The sequence below is a fragment of the Monodon monoceros genome, unplaced genomic scaffold (assembly GCF_005190385.1).
Source record: "Monodon monoceros isolate NGI ecotype Baffin Bay Population unplaced genomic scaffold, NGI_Narwhal_1 Super_Scaffold_18, whole genome shotgun sequence".
Lineage (NCBI taxonomy): Eukaryota > Metazoa > Chordata > Mammalia > Artiodactyla > Monodontidae > Monodon > Monodon monoceros.
Window position 1 is genome coordinate 161,311,119 of NW_021703774.1, and position 22,673 is coordinate 161,333,791.

At 38.9% G+C, this 22,673-nt stretch overlaps 1 protein-coding gene across 1 annotated transcript in view; it reads right to left on the minus strand.

Moving 5' to 3' along the window:
- The window catches only part of MACO1 (macoilin 1), a 56,957-nt gene extending 34,925 nt beyond the window's left edge, over positions 1-22,032 (minus strand). The window contains exons 1-4 of the mRNA XM_029228992.1: positions 21,747-22,032; positions 6,771-6,912; positions 5,082-5,208; positions 608-731 (exon numbers count right to left, since the gene is read on the minus strand). Coding sequence (XP_029084825.1) covers positions 608-731; positions 5,082-5,208; positions 6,771-6,912; positions 21,747-21,826 — 473 coding nt within the window. The 5' untranslated portion in view covers positions 21,827-22,032. The remainder of the gene's footprint in view (positions 1-607; positions 732-5,081; positions 5,209-6,770; positions 6,913-21,746) is intronic.
- Positions 22,033-22,673: the final 641 nt, after the last annotated feature.

Here is a 22,673-nt window from a genome sequence, read left to right on the forward strand (position 1 = left end):
AAGAAATATACATTACGTGGTTATTTCCGCAATAGATATAAACAAGAATCAAGCTCATTTTAAAACATGTTTCATGGTTTAAGGTTAAAAATAATATTCCTTAAAAAATTATTAACAATATTCTCTTACTTTTGTAAATAGGCAAAGGAAATTGTAAGTTCATTTAAGCTCCATGAAATAGCCATATATTTCACTAAGACTTCTTGGCATCATTATCTGATTACAATAAAAATAGATAACATATATCAGACACCTATGTGCTTGGCATTAAGTTAAACACTTCACATATATCACCTTATTTCATCTTTCCCATGACACCCCATGAGATTTCATCTTTCCCATGACACCCCATATATCCCAATATATAGGTAAGAGAACTCAGGCTTAGAGAGGGTGACGTGTCCGAGGCAACAAAGCTGTTAGGGGGCAGAGCTGGGATTCAAACACCCATCTGCCTGACTACAGGGCTCATGTTCTTTACCACACCATGTTATGTTATCTTCTGGATTCATGTAATATCTCTGAGAAAAAATTTACAATTGAAATTACCATTCTACATTGAAAACACTGAATTAGATTACAGATTAAGAATACACATAATACTCACCAGTGAGCAGCAAATGGACGACAAAGGTCTACATGAAAATTTTTGAGATCTTTAAATCTAATTGCTGCTTCAATATAAACAAAGAGTATCCAGAGGGATACTGTGGGCAAACACACTCCCCTTTCTGTGGGAAAGCAGCAGAGAGACAAGCATCAATGAAACATTAACTAATATAACAGATGGGTTGTTTGGGAGACTGGTTCAACTACAGTAACTTTAAGACTTTCAAACTCGGGACTTCCCTGGTGGCACAGTGATTAAGACTCCGCGCTCCCAATGCAGGGGGCCCGCGTTTGATCCCTGGTCAGGGAACTAGATCCCACATGCATGCTGCAACTAAGAGTTCGCATGCCACAACTAAGGAGCCCGTGAGCCACAACTAAAGAGCCCACCTGCTGCAACTAAGACCCAGCGCAAGCAAATAAATAAATTAAAAAAAAAAAGACTTCCAAACTAATTAAAAAGCAATATGATCCAAACTGAAAGCTTTTATATGACAAAAGATGCCTGGAATCATAGACAAAAATAAAAACAAGCATTCTGGCAGAAAATATTTACAATATATGTAAAACAAAGAAGTCATAGCCCTAGCATACAAAGAGCTCCTACAAATCAACAGAAAGTCAACTGAAGAAAAAAATTTGAAAGTCATAAAAGAAAAAATATAGATGGCTAAAAAACATGTGAAAAGATGCCAACTTCATTACTGATTAGGGAGATAAAAATTTTTAAAATGAGATTCTATCATTTTAGCCTATCAGATAAAGCAAAAATTTTAAAGATGGGCAATAGTATAGGGAAGATATGTGAAACACTTCCTTCTCATACTCAGCAATAATATAAATTGGGGCAACTTTCTTAGAAGGCAATTTGGCAGTATAGTTAAAAATACTTATACCTTTGACCCAGAAATTCCAATTCCAGGAATTTACCCTACAGGAATACAAAAGAGCCCTGGGAAAAATGTATAAGAATATTCAATGTATTATTTGCAATAGCAAAAATTAGGACTTAGAATGAACTTAAATGCCTATCAACAGGAAATGTTTAATTATGATAAATCTATATAATGAAATATGATGCAGCTTTTCAAAAGGATGAAGATCTGTACTACCACAAAATATGTAAAAAACACAAATTCTTAAGTAAGAATGAGTTACACAGCATGAAGAAATGTTTCTGACATTTAAGTATTACTCAAAAAAATTTTTTTCTTAACTACAAGCTCATATTCCTTTTGTAATTAAAAACAATTTTCAATGTAGGAAAAAGCAACTTGCAATAGAATAAATAAAACTCAAATAATGAGATAATTTTCACTGGGCTTTAGAATCAAAGTCTGTAGGCTATGTCCATCTATGTCAGGACATGACTAATAATGGGATATTTCATGAAAGATAGACCACAAAGGCATGAGATCCACTAACTCTGGAAAGATCTCCTTTGAGACCATATAAAGCTAGCAAGTTACAGAAGACAGAACTGGAGGGAAAACTCAGTGACCTGAAGAACTAAATGGCTTTTTTCTAAGACTCTTTAGGATGAAACACAAGAAAAATTATAGCATCTTGGTACTAGAAAGATGATCACTTAGTCCAACTTTCATTTTATGGAAGAGTAAAGTGAGGCCCAGAGTTTATACAAATTGGGTCCAAATCACAGAGATAACAATGAATCTGCTTCTAAGGAGAACCTAAATCCCCATAGACCTAGTCCATAAGGTAAGAAGACACTCGAAGCTCCGTGAAGACAGCTAATGGTCTCAACCATTCTTACAGATTTAATGTACTGGAAAAAGTGTATTTTCACAATGCAGGAAGACAAACAGCAACGCTTAGGATAATGCATTTTCAATTTCATTTCAAAATGCATTTTAAAAAATTTATATTCTGTACTCCCTTTATTAATTTCTAAAGTTATCATAAACAAAATAAGCACATTACAGAAAAAATAGAAAAATTTGGATAAACTACCCATATTTCTACACCTATAAAATAAATAAGATCAAACCATGTTGAAAATATTTTTGAACTAGTATAATAGTCATGTTGTACATACAGGTGGTTTTTAGGTATTCTTTTTGCTTCTGTTATGTATGTATGTATGTATGTATGTATTTAGGCCATGCTGTGCGGCACGTGGGCTCTTAGTTCCCCAACCAGGGATCGAACCCGTGTCCTCTACAGTGGAAGCGTGGAGTCTTAACCACTGGACCTCCAGGGTAGTCCCGTACATACAGTTTTATATCCTGTTTTCTCCCTCTTAATAGCAAGGAAAAAAATTAATGATATAATATTTTCATTCTTTTGTGGCAATATATAATTTCATCAACCATTCGTAACATTCTTAAGAAAAATTTAAAATTTTAACAACTGAAAGAGAAATTAATCCCAAGCTATAAAAATTGCACTCATATTTATTGGGCCTAATAAGAACACAAAGTTAGTTTTGTTTGTTCACTAATCATTCCAAATTAAAACATACTTCATAACGTAGGTATTCCAACATGCATTTCTGAGCCTAGAGCTAAAGAGAGGCCAATATCATTTATAACATTAGCTTCATTGCTGCCCTGTGGGTCACCCACTGAACTCCAATAGGTTCTATTAACAGTTATATGAGTAGTTTTTTCTCAACTATTAAGACATTATTAAAGTAATTTAGGGAATCATTATAGTTCATCAGAGTCAGAGATTATCTGAGCTCGAAGGCTCCCTTAAACACTGTCTAGATTACTCTACCCTCACATGACAGTGAAGAAGCTGAGACCTAGAGAGAATGACAAGTATAAATTGCAACTCACTCGAAACTGAGGGCCAGGACAAGGAAACAGAAGTAAAAACTGGTATATAGGAAAATCACTTTAACTAGAGGAAAGCAGACTAAGGAACCAGCATGCTAGCTTATAAATTCAGTCAGATATGAGAGAGCGCTAAAGATGGAGAAAACAATGCTCAAAGTGGATACTTTAAATAAGAGCTGAACTGTGTCTTCTACCATGGGACAACATCATCCTTATAGCATTTAGAGAAGAGAATGACTGTTGCTCCAGGCAGCTTTTATTAGTTGGTGCTTCAACAGCAGTCAAAATTCTACAGGTTGCAGCTGGGCCTAGGAATCAAGTTTCATGCAGCTTTGCAGAGAAATGGGACGATCTGAGAGCCAATCATCATATCCCCATGCGTCCCTTGTGCAGGCTTCATAGTGGACTGGAGCTATCAAAACATCTCAGGTCATCTTAGTTTGTAATAGCAAAAGAATAGCTCTAAGAAGAAGGGAGGTGGCTACGTAGCTCCACTCAAGTCAGAACATACCTGAAATAGTACATTTTGGTTTAGAGAGCCATTAAGAACTAGGGAGATCAGAATGGTGCAAGTGCTTAAAATAACATACAAGGAAAAGCTGATGAAATAGGAGATGCTTTGGTCTACAGAAAAGAAGATGAGAGGATATGACAGTGTCTTTAAGGCTCTAAAGAAATGTTAACATGGATGGAAGATTACGCTCATTCAGTGTGGCTCTAATGCAGGGGTCCCATGTTTGGACTACAGGGATGGTCTGTAAGCCCTTTAAAATAAAAAAAAAATTTTTTCTGTATATTCCCATGTGTTTTTCTGGGGAAAGCCCTTTATATCCTCTAAGTGATCAGTGAGTCCCAAGACAGTCAAGACATGCTGGGTCAAAAGTGTAAGGAGGAAAATTCTGGCTCAGTAGGAGGAAGAATTTTCTATTTCAGTTGCCCCAAAACAACAGTAGTAAGTTCCTTGTCACTAGATTTTCAATCAGAGATTAAACCACCATGTGCCAGGGATGCTGTGGGGACTCTTATGCCAAATAAGGGTTCAACTAAATGACTTCTGACATTCCTTTCAATACTGAAGCTGAAGGAACATTTTTCCTATTTGGCACATGGCTGTCTTCAAGTCCACCTAAATAAAACCTGCTTCAACTTTTTTTAAAAAAATGGATATCTTCATAATGAGAGTTGGTAACTGAAATGTCTACAATCAAAATATCAAATCATAAAGGCTTAAAGTTTTGATTCAATAATAAAAAAATAAATTTTAAAGGTATATTATAATCTATTATGAAAAGGGATCTTTAAAATGTCCACATTTATACACTACCAAATGTAAAACAGACAGCAAGTGGAAAGCAGCAGCACAGCACAGGGAGATCAGCTCGGTGCTTTGTGACCACCTAGAGGAGCAGGATAGGGAGGGTGGGAGGGAGATGCAAGAGGGAGGGGATATGGGGATATACGTATACATATAGCTGATTCACTTTGTTATACAGCAGAAACTAACACAACATTGTAAAGCAATTATACTCCAATAAAGATGTTAAAAAAAAATTGAAGGATTAAAAAAAATGTTCACATTAAACTCAACTCTAAATAATTTATTCAAGGAAATCACAATAAAAAAGTTTGAATCTAAGATTTCTATCTATCTAAGAAACCATTAAAACTTACCTGTGTGCCATACGTACTGAACCCACACATATGTACTAGCAGCAAAAAAAAGCCATTGTATGGGGATGAACAGCAGACATATTATATTTGACGTGAATGCTACACAAACAAAAAATACTGAGAAGGCCTAAAGGGAAAAACAAAATAAAAAACATATCTTAGAACATGTTAATTTCAAACAGAGATTATTAAAAGCACGTTGGACAAAATCTCTGAAACTGCTATGCAATAACTACAGAACAAGTTACAACAGGAAATTTTAAATAGTTAAAATCACCCATATAAAAAGTAGTCGTTAATTTAGCATTAAAGACTAATCCTATTTATGGCCTCAAATCATGAAGAACTGGACCAGTACAAACAGGTTGATTCACAGTGAGTTTACTTGGACTCCACAGGTGGGTTACCTAAAAGAAACAGAATTTTAACGCAGAAAAGCCTCCTCTCTCCTCACAAAATATTACTAAAGAGACTCATTCTTAAAGGATAGGCTGTTGGAGCACAGATAAAACACAACTGTGGCAAGAATTACACTGATGTTCATAATTTTAACAATGCAGCTTCCTCTGGACACATCATTATCTATTACTAACAGGACATGAGCTCAAAACCATCTTTTCAAGGCATGGATTTGCTCTGACCAAAGCACCAGGCCTGGGTAGAAGAGGTACAGGTTTAAGATGTGGCTCTGTAACACAACAGAACTACAGGTCAACCAAGGGAGCAAGCCCAGGCCTATGCCCTTGCTCTAATGCAGTAGTTCTCAAAACATGATCTGGGGATCCCTGGGGATCTCTGAGATCCTTCCAGGGAGTCTTCCAGGTAAAATAATTTCATAATAATACTAAGGCGTTACCTGCCTCTTTCATGCTCATTTACTCAGGAGTATGGTGGTGTCTTCTAGAAGTTACACGATAAGTGATATTGTAATCACCTGAGTTCACAAGCAGATATGAAAATCCAGCTGTCTTCTATTAAGCCAGACATTAGAGAGATTTTCAAAAATGTAGTCAATCTTCTAATTATTTTGTTTTGGAAAATACAGTTATTTTTCATTTTGAAATGTAATGTGTATTAACATGTAATGGGTTTATTATTGCTTTTTTTAAGTGAATTAAGTATTCAATTTTTATTTTAAATTTTATTTTATTTTAAATAAAAATTTAAATTTTTTATTTTTATTTAAATTAAATAAGTATTAAATTTTTTTCCAGTTTTAATTTCTAATATAGTAAAAATAGATAGATGTAACCTACATAAATAAAAGCTTTTTGGAGTCCTCAATAGTTGTTAAGAGTGTAAAGGATCTGGAGACCAAAAAGTCTGAGAACCACTGCTCTAACTCGAACCCAGTCACAAAGCCAGTGATAGGGGCTCCAGAGGTACTTCAGAGTAGAACTGGGCAATTACTGCTTTATCCACTACTCTGTCTTCCTTCTGAAATCCTCCCTCCCTCCCCTTCTTTTCACTGGAATGGTAGAGGAGGGAGTAAAATGATTTGATCAGTGGGTTTAGACAAAATAGCCTCAAAGGCTAGTTTCAGTCCGTAGACCCTGTTACTCAATACAGTCACCTAAGTATTGCTAATAAAATCTACTTTAAACAGTTTCACTATCAGTTATTGAAGACTTTCTTAGAAGGGTAAATAAATCTTTTACACTTGAAAAATATATATATTAATAAACTTACCAGTCCCTGGTATCTGAAGGAATCATAGACGCTTCTGATGAAAAGCCAAAATGGCCACAAGTATTCAAATCTGAACTCCAGGACAAAATCTGCCAGGAGGACAAGTGCCCACACGACCAGGAATTTCAGGTATAAAAACGTACTGCAAAATATAAAAGAATTCAAGGCCATTTGTGAAAAGCTAGAAAAAGAAAATTCACTGCTTTATTTAAAGAGATAAAAAATATCTTCCTATACTATGAAAACAATGGAGATAAAGGACAAAAAGAGATGCTGCCATGGCCCACCTAAAATTTAAAAAGCTCTGGTGTTCATTCTGAGACCCACAACTATCAAAATAAGATGATGCCCGAAAATGCTTAATTCCATTTAAGATGGAAAAGGCCCACTTAAATCTCACCACTATTTTAAAATGTGCTAAGTATATGACTTCACAATACTGCAACACTCTCAAAATTACAGCTTTCAAGCTGTTCTTCATTAGAAGAAATGTCATGGTTGAGTGGCTTGAAATTTGCTGTTTCCCCACCCCTCAACATCTGTTTGAAGAGTCTTTGAAATTCTTGATGCACATCCCTACACGCCTGAAGAATTCTGTCTTTTTCCCCCCGTTTCTCCTCTTGCCTCTCTCTATAGTACTCATGTGAATTAACCAAACAACAACCAAATGACTTCCCAAAACAGACAGAAATTAACTTAGGGAGCAGATGCCAATCACTTCTAAGGGCTGTGAGGGTACCAAAATGTACATTAAAGAAAAAACCCTGAAAGATCCCAGCCTTGCTCTAGCTGAGATGTTAACGTGTGCTCCCACTTCCCTCTGGACTTACGTTAAATAGAAACACACCTTGATAAGCCAGTCAGAACACATATCTAACCACTGTGATATCTCAAAGCAAGGTAAGGACCTGGATTAAAAAATATATTTTTCATATAATCTAAAAGCCCATTCTTCCAATTCACTAGTTGTATCATAGGTAACAGAAGCTTTCAGACTCTACCTATTAATAAGCCCCTAATTCTAGGTCTTTAATCTGGTCATTTCTGGAGCAGGTTAAATTTAGGTATTTTTTTTTTAAAGGTTTTCTAAGATATACAGATGGGAAGTACCTAAAATTCACTTTGACTCGGGCAACAGCCTTGCATGGTGTTTTGCAATACAAACATTCCAATATTGCTGATTAAATTAGCTGTCTGAATATACAACATGAACAATAAAATCAAAGCTTTTAATAAATAATTTTGAAATATGTTAAAATAAGGTATGAAAAGACTTATATTCTTGGGGGTAAAATTAACAAAAGCAGGATCCAGCACTGAGGCTTCTTTCTATGCCCTATAAAGCCACACAGGTAAAAGATGTCAAGAACAGACACATATGACCCTTAATGTTACAGTATCATAATGATACATAATTTGCAACTAGGGTCAATTTCTAATACTAATTCTTGGTAGAACTTCTTTGGGCACAACAATAAGTTTTGATTAAGAGGTTTGCTGTAGAATCAAGGAACCCAAGGCAAACCACAACACAAGCTTGAATCTTTTTATTTTTCCATATATTTATTTATTTATTTAGAGGCCGCATTTGATCTTCATTGATGCGTGCGGGCTTCTGCTAGCTGCAGCGAGTGGGGGCTACTATTTGTTGCAGTGCACAGGCTTCTCACTGCAGTGGCTTCTCTTGTTGCGAAGCACGGATTCTAGGCGCGTGGGCTTCAGTAGTTGTGGCACGTGGGCTCAGTAATTGTGGCTCGCAGGCTCTAGAGCGCAGGCTCAGTAGTTGTGGCGTACAGGCTTAGTTGCTCCGTGGCCATGTGGGATCTTCCCGGACCAGGGCTCGAACCCATGTCCCATGCATTGGCAGGCAGATTCTTAACCACTGTGCCACCAGGGAAGTCCACAAGCTTGAATCTTAAGTCCCACCTTTTAGTTTCATTAGAGTCATGTTAGCCAGATGAGGACAGGGCTCTCATCCTCATTCATTAAATCCATCACTGATCCAGTGGAGAGTAAGGCATAGTTTGTTAGAAAGAACAACTGAGCCACGCAGGCATTCAGGAGCACAAATCTAGTTTGAAACTAGATTTCCAAGCTTGGCTTTAAAAGGTTTTGGGGCTTCTCTGGTGGCGCAGTGGTTGAGAGTCCGCCTGCCGATGCAGGGGACATGGGTTCGTGCCCCGGTCCGGGAGGATCCCACATGGCACGGAGCGGCTGGGCCCGTGAGCCATGGCCGCTGAGCCTGTGTACCCGGAGCCTGTGCTCCGCAACGGGAGAGGCCACAACAGTAAGAGGCCCGCGTACAGCAAAAAAATAAATAAATAAATAAAAGTAAAAGGTTTTTTCCTTGTTTCTAGAATTGTTTCTAGGTTTTAAAGAAGAAATAATAGCCTTTCATCCATATTCCTAAGGCATTTAAGAAATGTCATGGAAATGTATTTACTTCTCTGATGAATCCTTTTCCCATGGGGCTGTGTCTGGAATGTAGCCGAATAAGACATGGTGGGTGCCTCATCATGTCTAGTTGTCACTATTCCCCAAGTGGAGAAGACAGAGTTCTACCGACTGCTCTCTGCCCCAAATGCTCCCAAGCATGGCAGGGTCCTAGTCTAGCTGGCAACAAACCATTTCACTGTATAGAAAGCATTATCCTAAGAATGGCAGCCTGTTGAATACTTTTTAATAACTCAATCATTTAAACCTAAGGCATTACAAAAATGATCATCTTTGTTACAGTGACTGCTCATTTTCAATTCTGTAACTTCAAGGGGGTTCCTTTTTATATATTTAATTTCTTTTCAAACAGCTGCTTTCATACCTCTGATGTTCCTGGACACCCAGTTCTTATGGAGTCACAGTTTGGAAGTACAGATATCTAAGGAAACTTGATCTTTCACAAACATGTGCTATACCCTCAGCTTTCCTCAGGCTCCCCTTCTAGGTGGGCCTGCCTCTAAAATCAAGAGGCAATCTTAGTTAACAGTTGATTCTACTCTAGGACTAGTTTTAAACTTTATAGATTCATTTCAATCTAATAAGAGTTTTAGAAAGTTTAAGACAGTTGCCTGATTCACTGAGCCTTCTATATCAGTAAATTATGCCTATCATCCTTCTATAGGTACATGTACAAAATTTAAAAGACAAGTAAACTAAAATGACTGCTCATCAGTGTAGAAAACCTGACTAATTCCTTTCCTTCCATACTCTGAAGGTTGTAAGATTTTGCCAAATCCAAAGAGATGACATTCTAAAGGGGGAGAAAATTTTAGACAGGGTTTTTTTTAATATAAATTTATTTATTTTATTTTTGGCTGCATTGGGTCTTCGTTGCTGCACGTGGGCTTTCTCTACTTGCGGCGAGCGGGGGCTACTCTTCATCGCAGTGCGCGGGCTTATCATCGTGGTGGATTCCCTTGTGGAGCACGGGCTCTAGACGCACAGGCTTCAGTAGTTGTGGCACGCGGGCTTCAGTGGTTGTGGCTCGCGGGCTCTAGAGCGCAGGCTCAGTAGTTGTGGCGCATGGGCTTAGTTGCTCCACGGCATGTGGGATCTTCCCAGACCAGGGCTTGAACCCATGTCCCCTGCGTTGGCAGGCGGATTCTTAACCACTGTGCCACCAGTGAAGCCCCTAGACAGGGTTTTAAACCCTTAACATTCCAAAATATTTCTTTTAAACCATGAAAAAAATATGATTAAATATAAAATATTTTTATATATATAGTTCATAATATGACTTATGGCTAACTTGCTGTTACTTTAATTCTCTGATCCAAATAAGTTTACTAATTACTATAAAATATCTTGAACAAAAATTTAAAGCAGAATTGCAACAAAAAGATACTTTCCATAATAATATATTGAAACAAGGGCAGACCAATAATGTCTTCTGATGGTCTGATTAGCTTCTACTCTGGGTGCCAGTGAAATACAGAAGAGATATGCAAACATTAGGCTTAATGGTGGTGACTCTTTCACAGTGAATATTAACTATAAGATTCTTTTTTCCCATTCCATTCCCAATAGAATTCCCCGTTCTACTCCTACCCTTGCCATTTACAACCATTTTTTAAAATTGAATCTATTTAGCAATACCCTCCATCTATGGATTAATCACCTATGATTAATGAGAAGTAGTATTGAACATTCTTCTTTTTCCATGTGAAGTGCACCTTCTCTCTAGTATCTCTAGCTGCTTGTCACTTAGATCACTTTCTGGAGCTCATATAATTACCACAGGGTGGCTATCAGTCCTCAGTACCTGACCTCTTCCCTAGGCAGACTAATGGTCATTTAGTTCACCTGGGCCTCACCACAGAAATGAGTCTGTGGAATATTTCACTGGCTGTGCTAGTAGTCATCTATCACAATCCCAAGCTTTCCTGTCCTCTCCGTAACAGCAACTGTGAATCCCTTTTACTTTTCAGTATGTAGCATGATACCTCTTGAAACAAACTGCTTTGTCTCTACTGTTATTGAATACTTCTCCCTATTGGACATCACTTCCAGAATGTTTGCCCAGCCTCTTGTCCAGCTGGTATCCTGCTAAAGTCTTATTATATGTAATTACAGTTTTGTTACTCAAAGTGTGGTCCATGGACCAGCAGCATCAGCATCATGTATGAGCTTTTTAGGAAAGCAGTATTTCAGGGACCACCCCAGGCCTATTTAATCCAAGGCTGTGTATTAACCAGATCCCTAGACCCTTTGTGCTTACATTAAAATTTGAGAAGTATTGGTTTACTGTATAAACTTCTCATACTCATAGAACTTCCACTGAATTCCACAATTTCTCAAAAAGAAGACAACGATCTACTCAGATCATCAGTACTTATCTCCAAACTGTTAGCTATCCATTCCTCAACTGGGAACATTCAAACTGTCCAGGGTTAATTCTTCCATTTTTCTACATTTCTTTCTGAGTCACAGACAAGATCCTTACCTAAATACAACTTTAACTAAATGAAGCACTTCCATTACTACTTATCCCTCAGCACGCAGCATGAGCATCGTGTCTTCAAAAAAGGCCTCCCTGACCCCACAGTAAAGACTGTTACCCCACTATATGTTCATATAGCATCCTGTACCACAAGAATCATGTTATAATTAAATAACATTTTGTATAACTAATTGTTTAAATGTAAAGTCCACAAGAAGAACAAAGGAGCTGCCCATTTTGTTCCCTGCTTTATTCTCGATGCCCAGCACAGAACCTTGCCCACCAGAGAAACTTAACAAATAGTTGTTGAATGAATGACCTGCCATGCCTAAGAATGTTTAGGACCAACAGTAGGGCTTTTATCAAAGCACACAATTACAAAGTGAAGGTAGAGGGAAAGATGATGCACAGGTGACTAAGAAGGGTGTCTGAACAAAGCAACACCGACGAAGATAACAAATACAGTTGCTGCCTGAAGGATTACCATGCACCTGCTCCCAATCTGTTCTCACTATTTTTCCACTAGGAAGAAAGATATCTTATCAGCCTTGCTCTGGATGCCAGACTATCGCTCCACTTAGCCTACCTGCCACTGGTTCTGACTACTGTGGGGGTCCTCAAAGTATCTTCTATTAAGCCTAACATTACAGAAATTTGCAAAAACGTAAGACCACACCACTCTTCTCATGCATTTATTACTGTTATTTTTATATGAACTAGTAATCATTTAAAATATTTGTCTTAATTTCTAATCCAGTACAATTTTTAGATATAACCCATACAAACCAAAGCTCTTTGGGATTCTCAATCACTTTTAAGAGTATAAAGAGGTTCCAAGACAAAAAATTTGAGGAATGGTGGTCTACAGAAAGTTGTGCATGAGCCTCAAGACTAGAACCACTGCTACATTCTGCAACCACATCCTTGTGTAAAATCCAGAAAAGGGGAGCAGGCTGAGAAGACCTAAGCTGTTCTGTATTTTTCTTTTCTATTCTGGGCCTCCTGCAGACTGCAAAGAAAACCATTCTAGAGTCAATCACTCACTCACACACACACACACACACACACACACACACACACACACACTCATGCTTATACACATACACAGCCACTGGAATGACAAATCTAACAGTGTGAAATATGTCCAATTTAAAAAGAAAAAAACCCTAGAATGGAAATCACTAAAAAAGCTTTTAAGAATTGTGTTGTATAGTATTTTTCTAAAGTACTATATGACTATTAAGATATCAGGAACAAGTACTGTAACCTAATGTAACTGGAAAGTTTAAAGTTTTAGAATTTCTGCTTCAAAAACACTTTTAATAGTGTGGACTCTATGGGGTTTGGGATTAAAAGAGGTAAAGAAGACATCAGGAGAAAGAAGACAACCCACAGGCCCTAAAAAATTGTGTTAACATTGTACAAACATTAGAAATTCATTTTATAAACGAATCAAGTATTATGCTTCACATCTTTAATAGTAATAATCATGTACCTAGTCATACCTTACGTTTATATCGCACCTGTGTAACTCTTCCAAAAGCTTTCATATTATCTCATTTTATCCTTACAACTATGACATAAGCAAGGCAGTTATTATCATTTTATAGGAAAGAAAACTGAGGAACAGGGAACTAATAAGCTGCAGGACACTGTTGAAGGAGCACAGGAATGGGAGTCAGGAGACCGCAGAGAACAGAGTGAATTCTACATGCACTGCTGTGTTGCTGCTAAAAAATTATAAATAAATTTCTATGTAAAGAAATGGACATGATTAATTAAGGAGAAAAACCAAGAAACTTTTGTGTAAAACAGAATTCTATTTTTGTTAAGAAAGAACTATATATGTTTGTTTATAGGGATCAAAGAAGAAACCATACTTATGAATTATATAACAGTGCTCATTCCAGAGCAAGAGGACGAAGCTCTTTTCTGTTACACTTACACATTGTCATACTGCTTTAATTTTTTATAACAAGCATGTATTGTTTTTATTTTCTTAACCCATTTTGAAATAGTTTTAGACTTACAGAAGAGCTGCCAAAATAATACAAAGAACTCCCTTATATCTTTCCACCCAGATTTCACAAAAGGTAAAACATTTTATCAAGTTTCTATCATTCTCCCCCTATATATGTATACGTAGTTTTTTCCTGAACTATTTGAAAATAATTTGCAGACATAATGTTCCCTTACTCCTGAAATTCTTGAAAACAAGAAAATTTTCTTATATAACCACAACACAATTATCAAAATCAGGAAATTAACACTGATACAGCACTATTATCTGATCTACAGAAGTTATTCAAATTTCAAAATTCAAAATTAGTAATGAACTCACTAATGTCCTTTATAGCAACAGATAGATAGATAGACCCATTGATCAATCAATCCCAGTCCAGGATCACATTTTGCATTGTTGTCACATCTATATTGGATTATTTAATGGAAAAGAGATTCTCATTTTGAGAAGGAAAAAAGATTAATGGCCTTGCACAAGACACTCCTGGTACCTGTTGCTTCACCTGAAAAATGAAGATAATGACACCTGTCCTTCATGTAGTAGAGAGTTTGAGAGCACCATAAGAGTTATTACACATAAACACCATTCAGAAAGGGTGAAGTAGCACAAAAAGTAAAACAAAAAGAGGACAGACTTTGGGGTAAGGCAGATAGAGGTCTCTATCAAGTGGTGAAACCTCCTGTAATCCCAGTTTCCTCACCTGTGAAACTGAAGCTAATATCCTTACTGGAACTAAATAACAGAATGAAGATAAAATTATAGTAGTAACAGCAAACAACTTTTTGAGCAGCCCTGTCTGTGTCAGGGACTATGTTAAGTATTTTATGTGACTTATCTCAATTATCCTTATAACAATCCTATAAAGTAGGTAATATTATTAACTATCTTCATTTTACAGATGAGAAAACTGAGGGTTAAAGCAGGTAGATGACTTGTTCAAGATCAAATAACTAGTGTCGGGGACATTAATCGAACACAAGTTCATATGATGTTAAAGCCCATATGCTTATCCATCACATTGGACTTTCTCATCTCTTACTAAATGTTTGATAAATATTATTTCCCTTCTTTATATCCCTTTGTGTATACATATTCAAGTTACATAATTCTTTTTTTTTAATAAATTTATTTATTTATTTATTTTTGGCTGCGTTGGGTCCTTGTTGCTGGGCGCGGGCTTTCTCTAGTTGCAGCGAGCAGGCGCTCCTCTTCATTGCGGTGCATGTGCTGCTCACTGCAGTGGCTTCTCTTGCTGTGAAGCACGTGCTCTAGGCGTGTGGGCTTCAGTAGTTGGGGCACGCGGGCTCTAGAGCACAGGCTCAGTAGTTGTGGTGCTCGGGCTTAGTTGCTCCGCGGGATGTGGGATCTTCCCGGACCAGGGATCAAACCTGTGTCCCCTGCATTGGCAGGCGGATTCTTAACCACTGCGCCACCAGGGAAGCCCCCAAGTTACATAATTCTTTAATTCTCCAAGAGAACCAAGTTTTAAAAAAATGAGCAGATGCACTTTATGAAAGAATAAACACTCAGTACCTTAATTCATAAACTATGAATTTGTAAACATACTATGAAGCTCTGCAGAAAAAGATGTTAAAGTCAAATGCTCTTTACAGAAATAGCTATGGCACAAAAGATGGGACAATTCAAGACTGCTTTCCAACAATATTCACACTCATAGAATGGTCATTGTAAAAGAGAAACATGTAATTTAAAAATAAAAAGACAACTCATTTTTTAAAAAGCCAGAAACACAATGAACCATGAGGTATAGTTTGTCAAGTCTAGAAAAAGACAAGAAAATAATACTTACTACCGCTGAGACAGAAGACTCCAGCCTTAGTATCTCTCTCATCTGAGACAGGAGTTTTTGTTTGACCATGAACATGGCCCCCATTTTCTCCAGAGCTCCTGACCTCACTACAAGATGGCAAAGTACTGACTTTAGTACTGAGCAGCTTATTTGGTTTTTAAAAGTGTTTTGAAGATGAGCAAAGTAATAATATAATTTAAAAACAGAACGAGATTATTTCTAGTCACCTCCCCTGTGCTGGGTAGGAAACAGATCCCAAACAGCCTTAATAAGTCAGTGATCTCTATGGATACACCTGAAGTGGACTAGATGCACCATTTTAATCCACTAAATGCAAAACCTCTAAAACAGAAATGGCAACAGAGGAGATGGGGTGAGGGATAAATTACTTCTGATGTTATAACCCCATGAGTCAATGTGAGCATATCATCCTTAAGGGCAGCAGAGGGAAAAATACAAAGGAATGAAAGCCAGTGCTATGAAGGGGCTTCAAAGTCTGGGGGTGACAGCCATCTTCGAAGGTGGATGAGCTGAGGCCAATTTGATGTCAGTTAAATTAAATGCCAAAGTAAAGACAAAAAGCCTCAAAGAATGTACTCTAACAGCTGATTACATTTTTTAAAGTTTCCATTACCAGAATGCATTTGCCTGAAGGTGAGAGATCTTGAGGAAGTAGTCACTCCTCAGGTATTTGAAGAAATCCACGATGGGAAAAAAAAAAGTCCCGCAGAGGCTATGTGTTTCTACCGTTGGTAAGCACCGTTCTACTCATGCGGCTTGTTGAGCAGAGAACTTGTTTTTCTTCTGGACCTATTTCTTGAAAACTATCCAAGTAAAATAATTACACCCAAATCTGGGAAGCCTAGAGAATAAAGTAAAAACTATATTTGAAGAGCACACTAAATTTAATGAAGAAAAGTAATCCAATTATAGTATTTCACTTTGATCTCAACTAAGTTTATAAAATTTCCATCTGACCCTCCAGACTCCACAAGATACATGTTATATCTCGTTATAGCCCCCTAAGTATATCACCTAGATGGTAGCCTAGAAAATGACAAAACAAAACACACACACATACACATAAAACCCCAAAGGGTTAATATGGAGGAAATCTGGGAGAAATGGCCAAAGAAAAAGACTCTGGAAATAAAAGTGCTTATAGAACATGGATTGGGTCCACAATATATAGGTATATAACAAGAAAGTGAAAATAATAAGCTATTAAGTCTACCATTAAAATCAGTCTCCAAATCTAGTGAGGTTCAAGAAAAGCCACGAGGTATCAATGTGAAGAAAAAGGAAGAGTATCGTTAACAAAACAGGAAGCTTTTAAGCCAATAATCTGGAATAGATCACATTCCCTCCTTCCCCTGCCTCAATACATAGCAGCAACTTAAAGGGATTTTCAAAACATCTAATGAAATGAAACTGCCACGAATGCTCAGACGAGAAGAATCATAAATGAAAACTGGAGGAAAGTACTTTTTTTTTTTAAGGTAGTACACTACTAGCAAAAATTAAGTACAAAATTCCAGTGTGGCAGATTTGTTTCAAGGTATTTCACAGAAACTGCAAATACAAGGGTTTAGCTCAACACCTCACTAGAGGTGGGTGAAAACATTTCAATTTCTAATTTCTCTATTGTACTTACCCCACTACCCAATACCCCTCTAAAACAATACTGCATTTATCACTTTTATGTCAAGTCCAGCAGAGTTGAAGTTAAGGCCTACCAAGATTACCAAAATGCTTTTAGGCTGTGAGGTTGCAACACTGGTATCTGGGGTTTCAGTTGCAGAACACATGTACACTCAAGGCAGCCAAGGGTCATGCCAGCCTCCCGTGGCTTTAGTAAGCACAGCCCAAAAGGAGTCTAAAACCAGGCTTAGGAAACATCATTAAGGTGGGCAGGAAAAGCAGAGAAGTGAAATCTCTGGAGATCAGATTATTTAGACAAGGGTCTGAAAAAGGAAATTAGGAAGCTGAGAAGTATGTAAACTTTGACCATTTAGAAAGTCAAAGGCCAGAAAACTCTTCTCTGAAGTAAGGATGGGAAAAGGTACTGTATATACCAGGGAAGTCTCGAGTCCTAAAATGTAAAAGTCAGGTACAGTACTACACTGCTTAAGCTTCAGGCAACATACTACAAGGAGAACCCAGCACACCATGACAGGAAGTATCCAGAAATCCACCAGTGAAGGAATGCTTCCTTCAACCACCAGTAACAAAGCTATAAAATAATGTCCTGAAGCTTAAAACACCTGCCTTACTTAAAATTCTTATATTACTTACTTGGGTAAGGAACAATTTTAACTGCAGAGACTTTAAACAAAAATGTTTCTGCCTCTGTCTTCTACTCACCACACCTTATCTCCTCATCTTCCTATTATAAAATCATTAATTCTCAGGCAAGATGAAAGGTGAATGAACCACCCGGAATTCCCTTAAGCCTTTTAAAATCTACATAGCACTCCAACCCCACTTCGCCTGGAGAATCACTGCATGGAGTAATTAGATATTACTTTTGGGAGGGTCTGGTGCATGTGTGAAGGCAGACACAGGGAGAGAGTCACTGCCCTAAAACCCGAGGACCTCTGAAATGTTATAGTTATGTAGAGTTATTCATTTTACTTTCTTATTAATAACTTTTTTCACAATTTCCAAAGTACTTTCACATCTATTTCATTTGCGTTAGAAAATACATATTCCCTCACATAGTGGCAACTGTGTACCGCATCATAAAATAGTACAGGGCAAAATTGTTAATGCATCAGGTGAACCACTAAAACAGCAAGCGAAAATTTAATTCAACTAAAATATTCTTACTTGAACAGAACTCAAAGTTCTTTGGAACCTCAAAACCACTGTACAAATTTAAGAGGGCATTATTATGGCCTCCTAGACTGTAAACTCCTGGAAGACAAGGAACCATGTCTTATCCTGTATCCTCCATAATTACCAAAACAACGCAGGTTCTTAAATGAATAGAATGGATTGGTTTATATTCATTTATTTACTAATTCACTTGCTCAACATTTACTGAGGACTGAATTCCTATTCTCTGTCAGGCTCTATACTGGCTCAGATTTTTTGAAAATGACATTGATTTTAGCTCATAATAATATAAAAGAAAATAATCACCATTCCTATTTCCTTTCTCTTATTTTTGATTACTAACTTGACCGGAATAACATATTTCTATACATTTCAGTTTTCAAATGTTGGGCATATATATAAATGTAGGTAATACTAACATAATGTTAAAATCCATTTTCCATCTACCTTACCCCTGAAACAGAATTCTACCACAGCCATTATAATGACAATAATGATATCATTTGACAATCACCTCAGTCACAGTTGCTGGATTGGAGCCCATGATTAAAAGCATCTCAGCAACAGGATTTTTTTTCAGCAAGACCAAGCAGAAACTGACCCCTTGTTTTGACTACTCAACTTTTGTTTGATAGTTGTACCAAACCTTATGGTCTTTCCTGACTCCTTAAAAATAAAACAAATATGGTAAACTGCGATAACAAGTACATGCTAAATAATGTTTGTATTAAGCATGCTAGAATTTACAGAGTTTCACAAACTGTACATTATTTCCTCTCAGTCCTCAAAACTCACTTGACAGGTGAGAGAACTGGGGCTCAAAGCGGTGGATGCCCTGCCTATCCCACACAGCAGAGCTGGGACACTGAGTCTGAACCTAGGTCTCCTGACACTCCCAGTCCAGTGCTCTCTTCACCACAGCTGCCTCCTTGCTATGCCAAGCTCAGAGAGCTGTGCAGACTGAGAACATGAAAATAATAAGTCCATGAAAAGTTATGCTGTGAAACAGTAGATAGTGGTTATCAAAACTGTCAACGGAGCCTGAGAAAAAAACAAAGCTCTCTATTTAATGAGATAAAAATTGGCCAGACACTGAGAAACAAAGTGGGCAATGGTGTGAAAAACAATTTAGTGTAGACTTAAATGTGATGATTAACAGAAATTTGATACTCACAAATCCTCAAACACCTAATTTGTAACTAACCCACTCATTCTGTCTGCTTTAGAAATAACTGGAAATTTTCTAAATCTTTTTAAAAACAAAATTGTAAAAAAAAAAAAACAACCCCAACACTATGGTCTTGTTCTTCAGACAATAATATTCCATAATATAATACTCCATAATATACACTAAGAAACAGATAAGTGAATTGAAACACTCAGTTGATATATGATGCTCCAAGAGAAAAGAAAGTAGAAATATATGTAAGTTTTTTTATTAACGTTTAACCTAAAGAATGCCAAATAGAGAAGAGTAAGGATATTTGAGAGCTGAAGTACTATTGGTTTTTTAAACTTTTACAGATGAAACTCTGAATAACTTGCATAGGGCATTTACTATTAACCTTTAGGGTAAGAAAATTCAAATTCCAAAAGTTCATCAGTAAAATAATAGACCTTAATTAGACAGTAAATTCACTTCTTCACATTGATGCACACTGACTGAGTGGTTACTATGGGGCAGGTACTAAACTGGGCATATTTGTTCAAATACTAGAGAAGTTGAAATACAACAGAAAACATGTAAACAATATGGGATTCCCAATCTTCTCACTATAAACAGAAGTACATCATCATATGTTACTGTAAATAGCAGCCATTCAAATGGCACAGCTGTCCTTGCTTTACCAACTCTGTTTAACACGCTTTTTCTATTCTTGTGTCACTATTAATACTAAATTGTTCAAATCGTTTTCAACAGGCAGGGGGAAAACCCTTCCTTTATTCAAGAATTATAGTGTGTGTAACTTGAAGAGAACTTTCCCCCACCCATTAAAATCTGTAGGAAAAATGGTTTTTGCTTTTACAGTTTTAGTTTAAATGGTCAGGTTTGATTGATTCAGCATGGATTTTGGCCTGTTTTACTCACTGCTGCACCCTTACTAGCTAGAACAGGGCCTGGCACATAGTACATGGATTTGTTTAATGAATGAACTCTTCCTATGATCTGCGGCTCATTACATAAGGATATATCTAAAAACTTTTTGTTTCAACTGACTTCTTAACCCTTTTAAGCTTGAAATTAAAAAAAACACCCAATGTTTACATCGGTCAGCTGCTTGTGGAAAGGAATCATTCTAAATGTGTAAACAGTAGCATGTGCAAGGTGTACAGCTATGCTAAGGCAACTTGGGTGTTACCAGCTACCTCACATATTTCTCTAAGTCCCACAGCTAGAAGAGCTAAACTGTAAAACACCAATTAAGCTTATATGCACATCCTGAGAATTCTCCTTTGTAAACTAATTACTTCTCCTCTGAAATCATTTCTTTATCAAGGCAGGTACCATTCAGAATTAACATTGTGAGAACCAGAAAATAACAGTCCTACACAAATTTTGCTTAGGGAAGCTGGGATTCTCACTAAGTTGCCCCATGAACCTGTTGTCCTTCTACCCCTCAGTCCTGAATTCAATTTCTATTTAAAGGGACACTGCTTTGTTTTTGGAGAATTAAAACAAACTAAAAACAACCACCACAAACCACGCGAGTTTGGAGAAAATCCTTTTTAAAGGGGTCGAAGAAAACTATCTGCTTGGAATTGTCAAAATAATGCTGCTGAGAAAATGATCATCACTCCTGACTCTGGAGCACGGCCACAGGCCATGATTTGGGGGTATCGGCTTCAGCCCTCGGTGCCAAGTTTGAGATCCCATAAAAGAAGTAAAAGGCGAAAGGGGGTAACGTGGCCACCTGCCCAGTCCGCAGAGGGACCGCGGGGCCACTGTCTGCTCCCAACTTTGTCAGCCTTCCCCCGCACCAGTGCATATGGTCCACGCGCCTCCCGACTCAGGCCGGCGACTCCCGGGCCGGAGCGGGTTGGGGTACCAGCGGAGGCCCTTCAGCCCCTAGAGCAGCCCCGAGGGCCCGGCGGCGCGGATGGGGAGGGGGTCACCGCCGTTGGGGACAGTCCCAACGGCGGCCCGCGCCCGCCGCGCCCTCCCAGCCCGGCCGTCGGCCCTCGCCACGCCCCGCGCCCTCGGGGCGGACCCCGGCGGGCCGCCCGGGGCCCCATGGGCAGCGCTCCTCCGGGGAGCCCCCGGCAAGGGCGTGAGGCCTAGTCGGGGTTACATAACGGGGCTCGGCCCCTCCAGAAACGGCCGGGGGCCGCAGGGCCCGCGCCGGCGGAGGCGGGGGCGCCGCCGCTCACCTGCCGTAGATGCCCTCGGTGATCCGGTTCCGCTTTAGGGGGCGGCGGAGCTTACTGCACTCGGTGTTCCGCCGCTTCATCCTCCCGCTGGGGGGCCGGGTGCCCGCGCCGCCGCCGCCTCTCACCTCAGCCGCAGCCGCCGCCGCCGCCGGCCCGCCCCGCGTCGGGCCTGGACTCTACCCCTGGGGCCGGTCACACAGACATGGAGCCAGCACCCGGGGGGAGGGGGTGGGACGAGGAGGTGTGGGCTCAGCGTTTCCTCCGCCTTCGGAAACAAAGAAATGACAATTCCGGGGCCCGCCCGCCCCAGCACCAGCCAGCCGCCTGCCCCGCCTCCTCCGCTCCGACGGACGGCCCTCGGGACCAATCGAAGGCGCCTCTGCGCCGCTGCCGGCCAATCCCAGGGCCCGCTGTGGCAAAACGGACCCTAGAACCCGCCTCTTTGAAGGACAGAAGAGTGCCCCAATCATTACGGTGTCTGGGCCCGAGTCCGAACCTATCAGAAAAGACTTAAATAGAGGCTTATAAATAGGCCCTATAAATATAACATCCTATATTATGCCCTGTTGCGAAGATACATTTCATTATTATTGGATTGCATTTCATTGTATTATAATCCACATTAGAGCATACGGTGCTGTTTTCATTGTAGGCTATCACTAGCACCCTATGAAATCGCGAGGCCTGGGTTTGCGGCATGTGCGTATCTGGGCTGAACTGTGCTCCAGTCAGTCGCATCATTATGTAAGGGGCTCACAGCACCCTTCTCATCCCGGAGCCGCCGGGGATAGCGCCGGGGGCCTTTTCTGCGGAGCCTGGAGTGCCCGGCCAAGCCGGCCGCGCCTGCCTGCGACGGGGGTACGAATGACAAAGCAAACCGCACACACACACACACACACACACACACACACACACACACACACACAC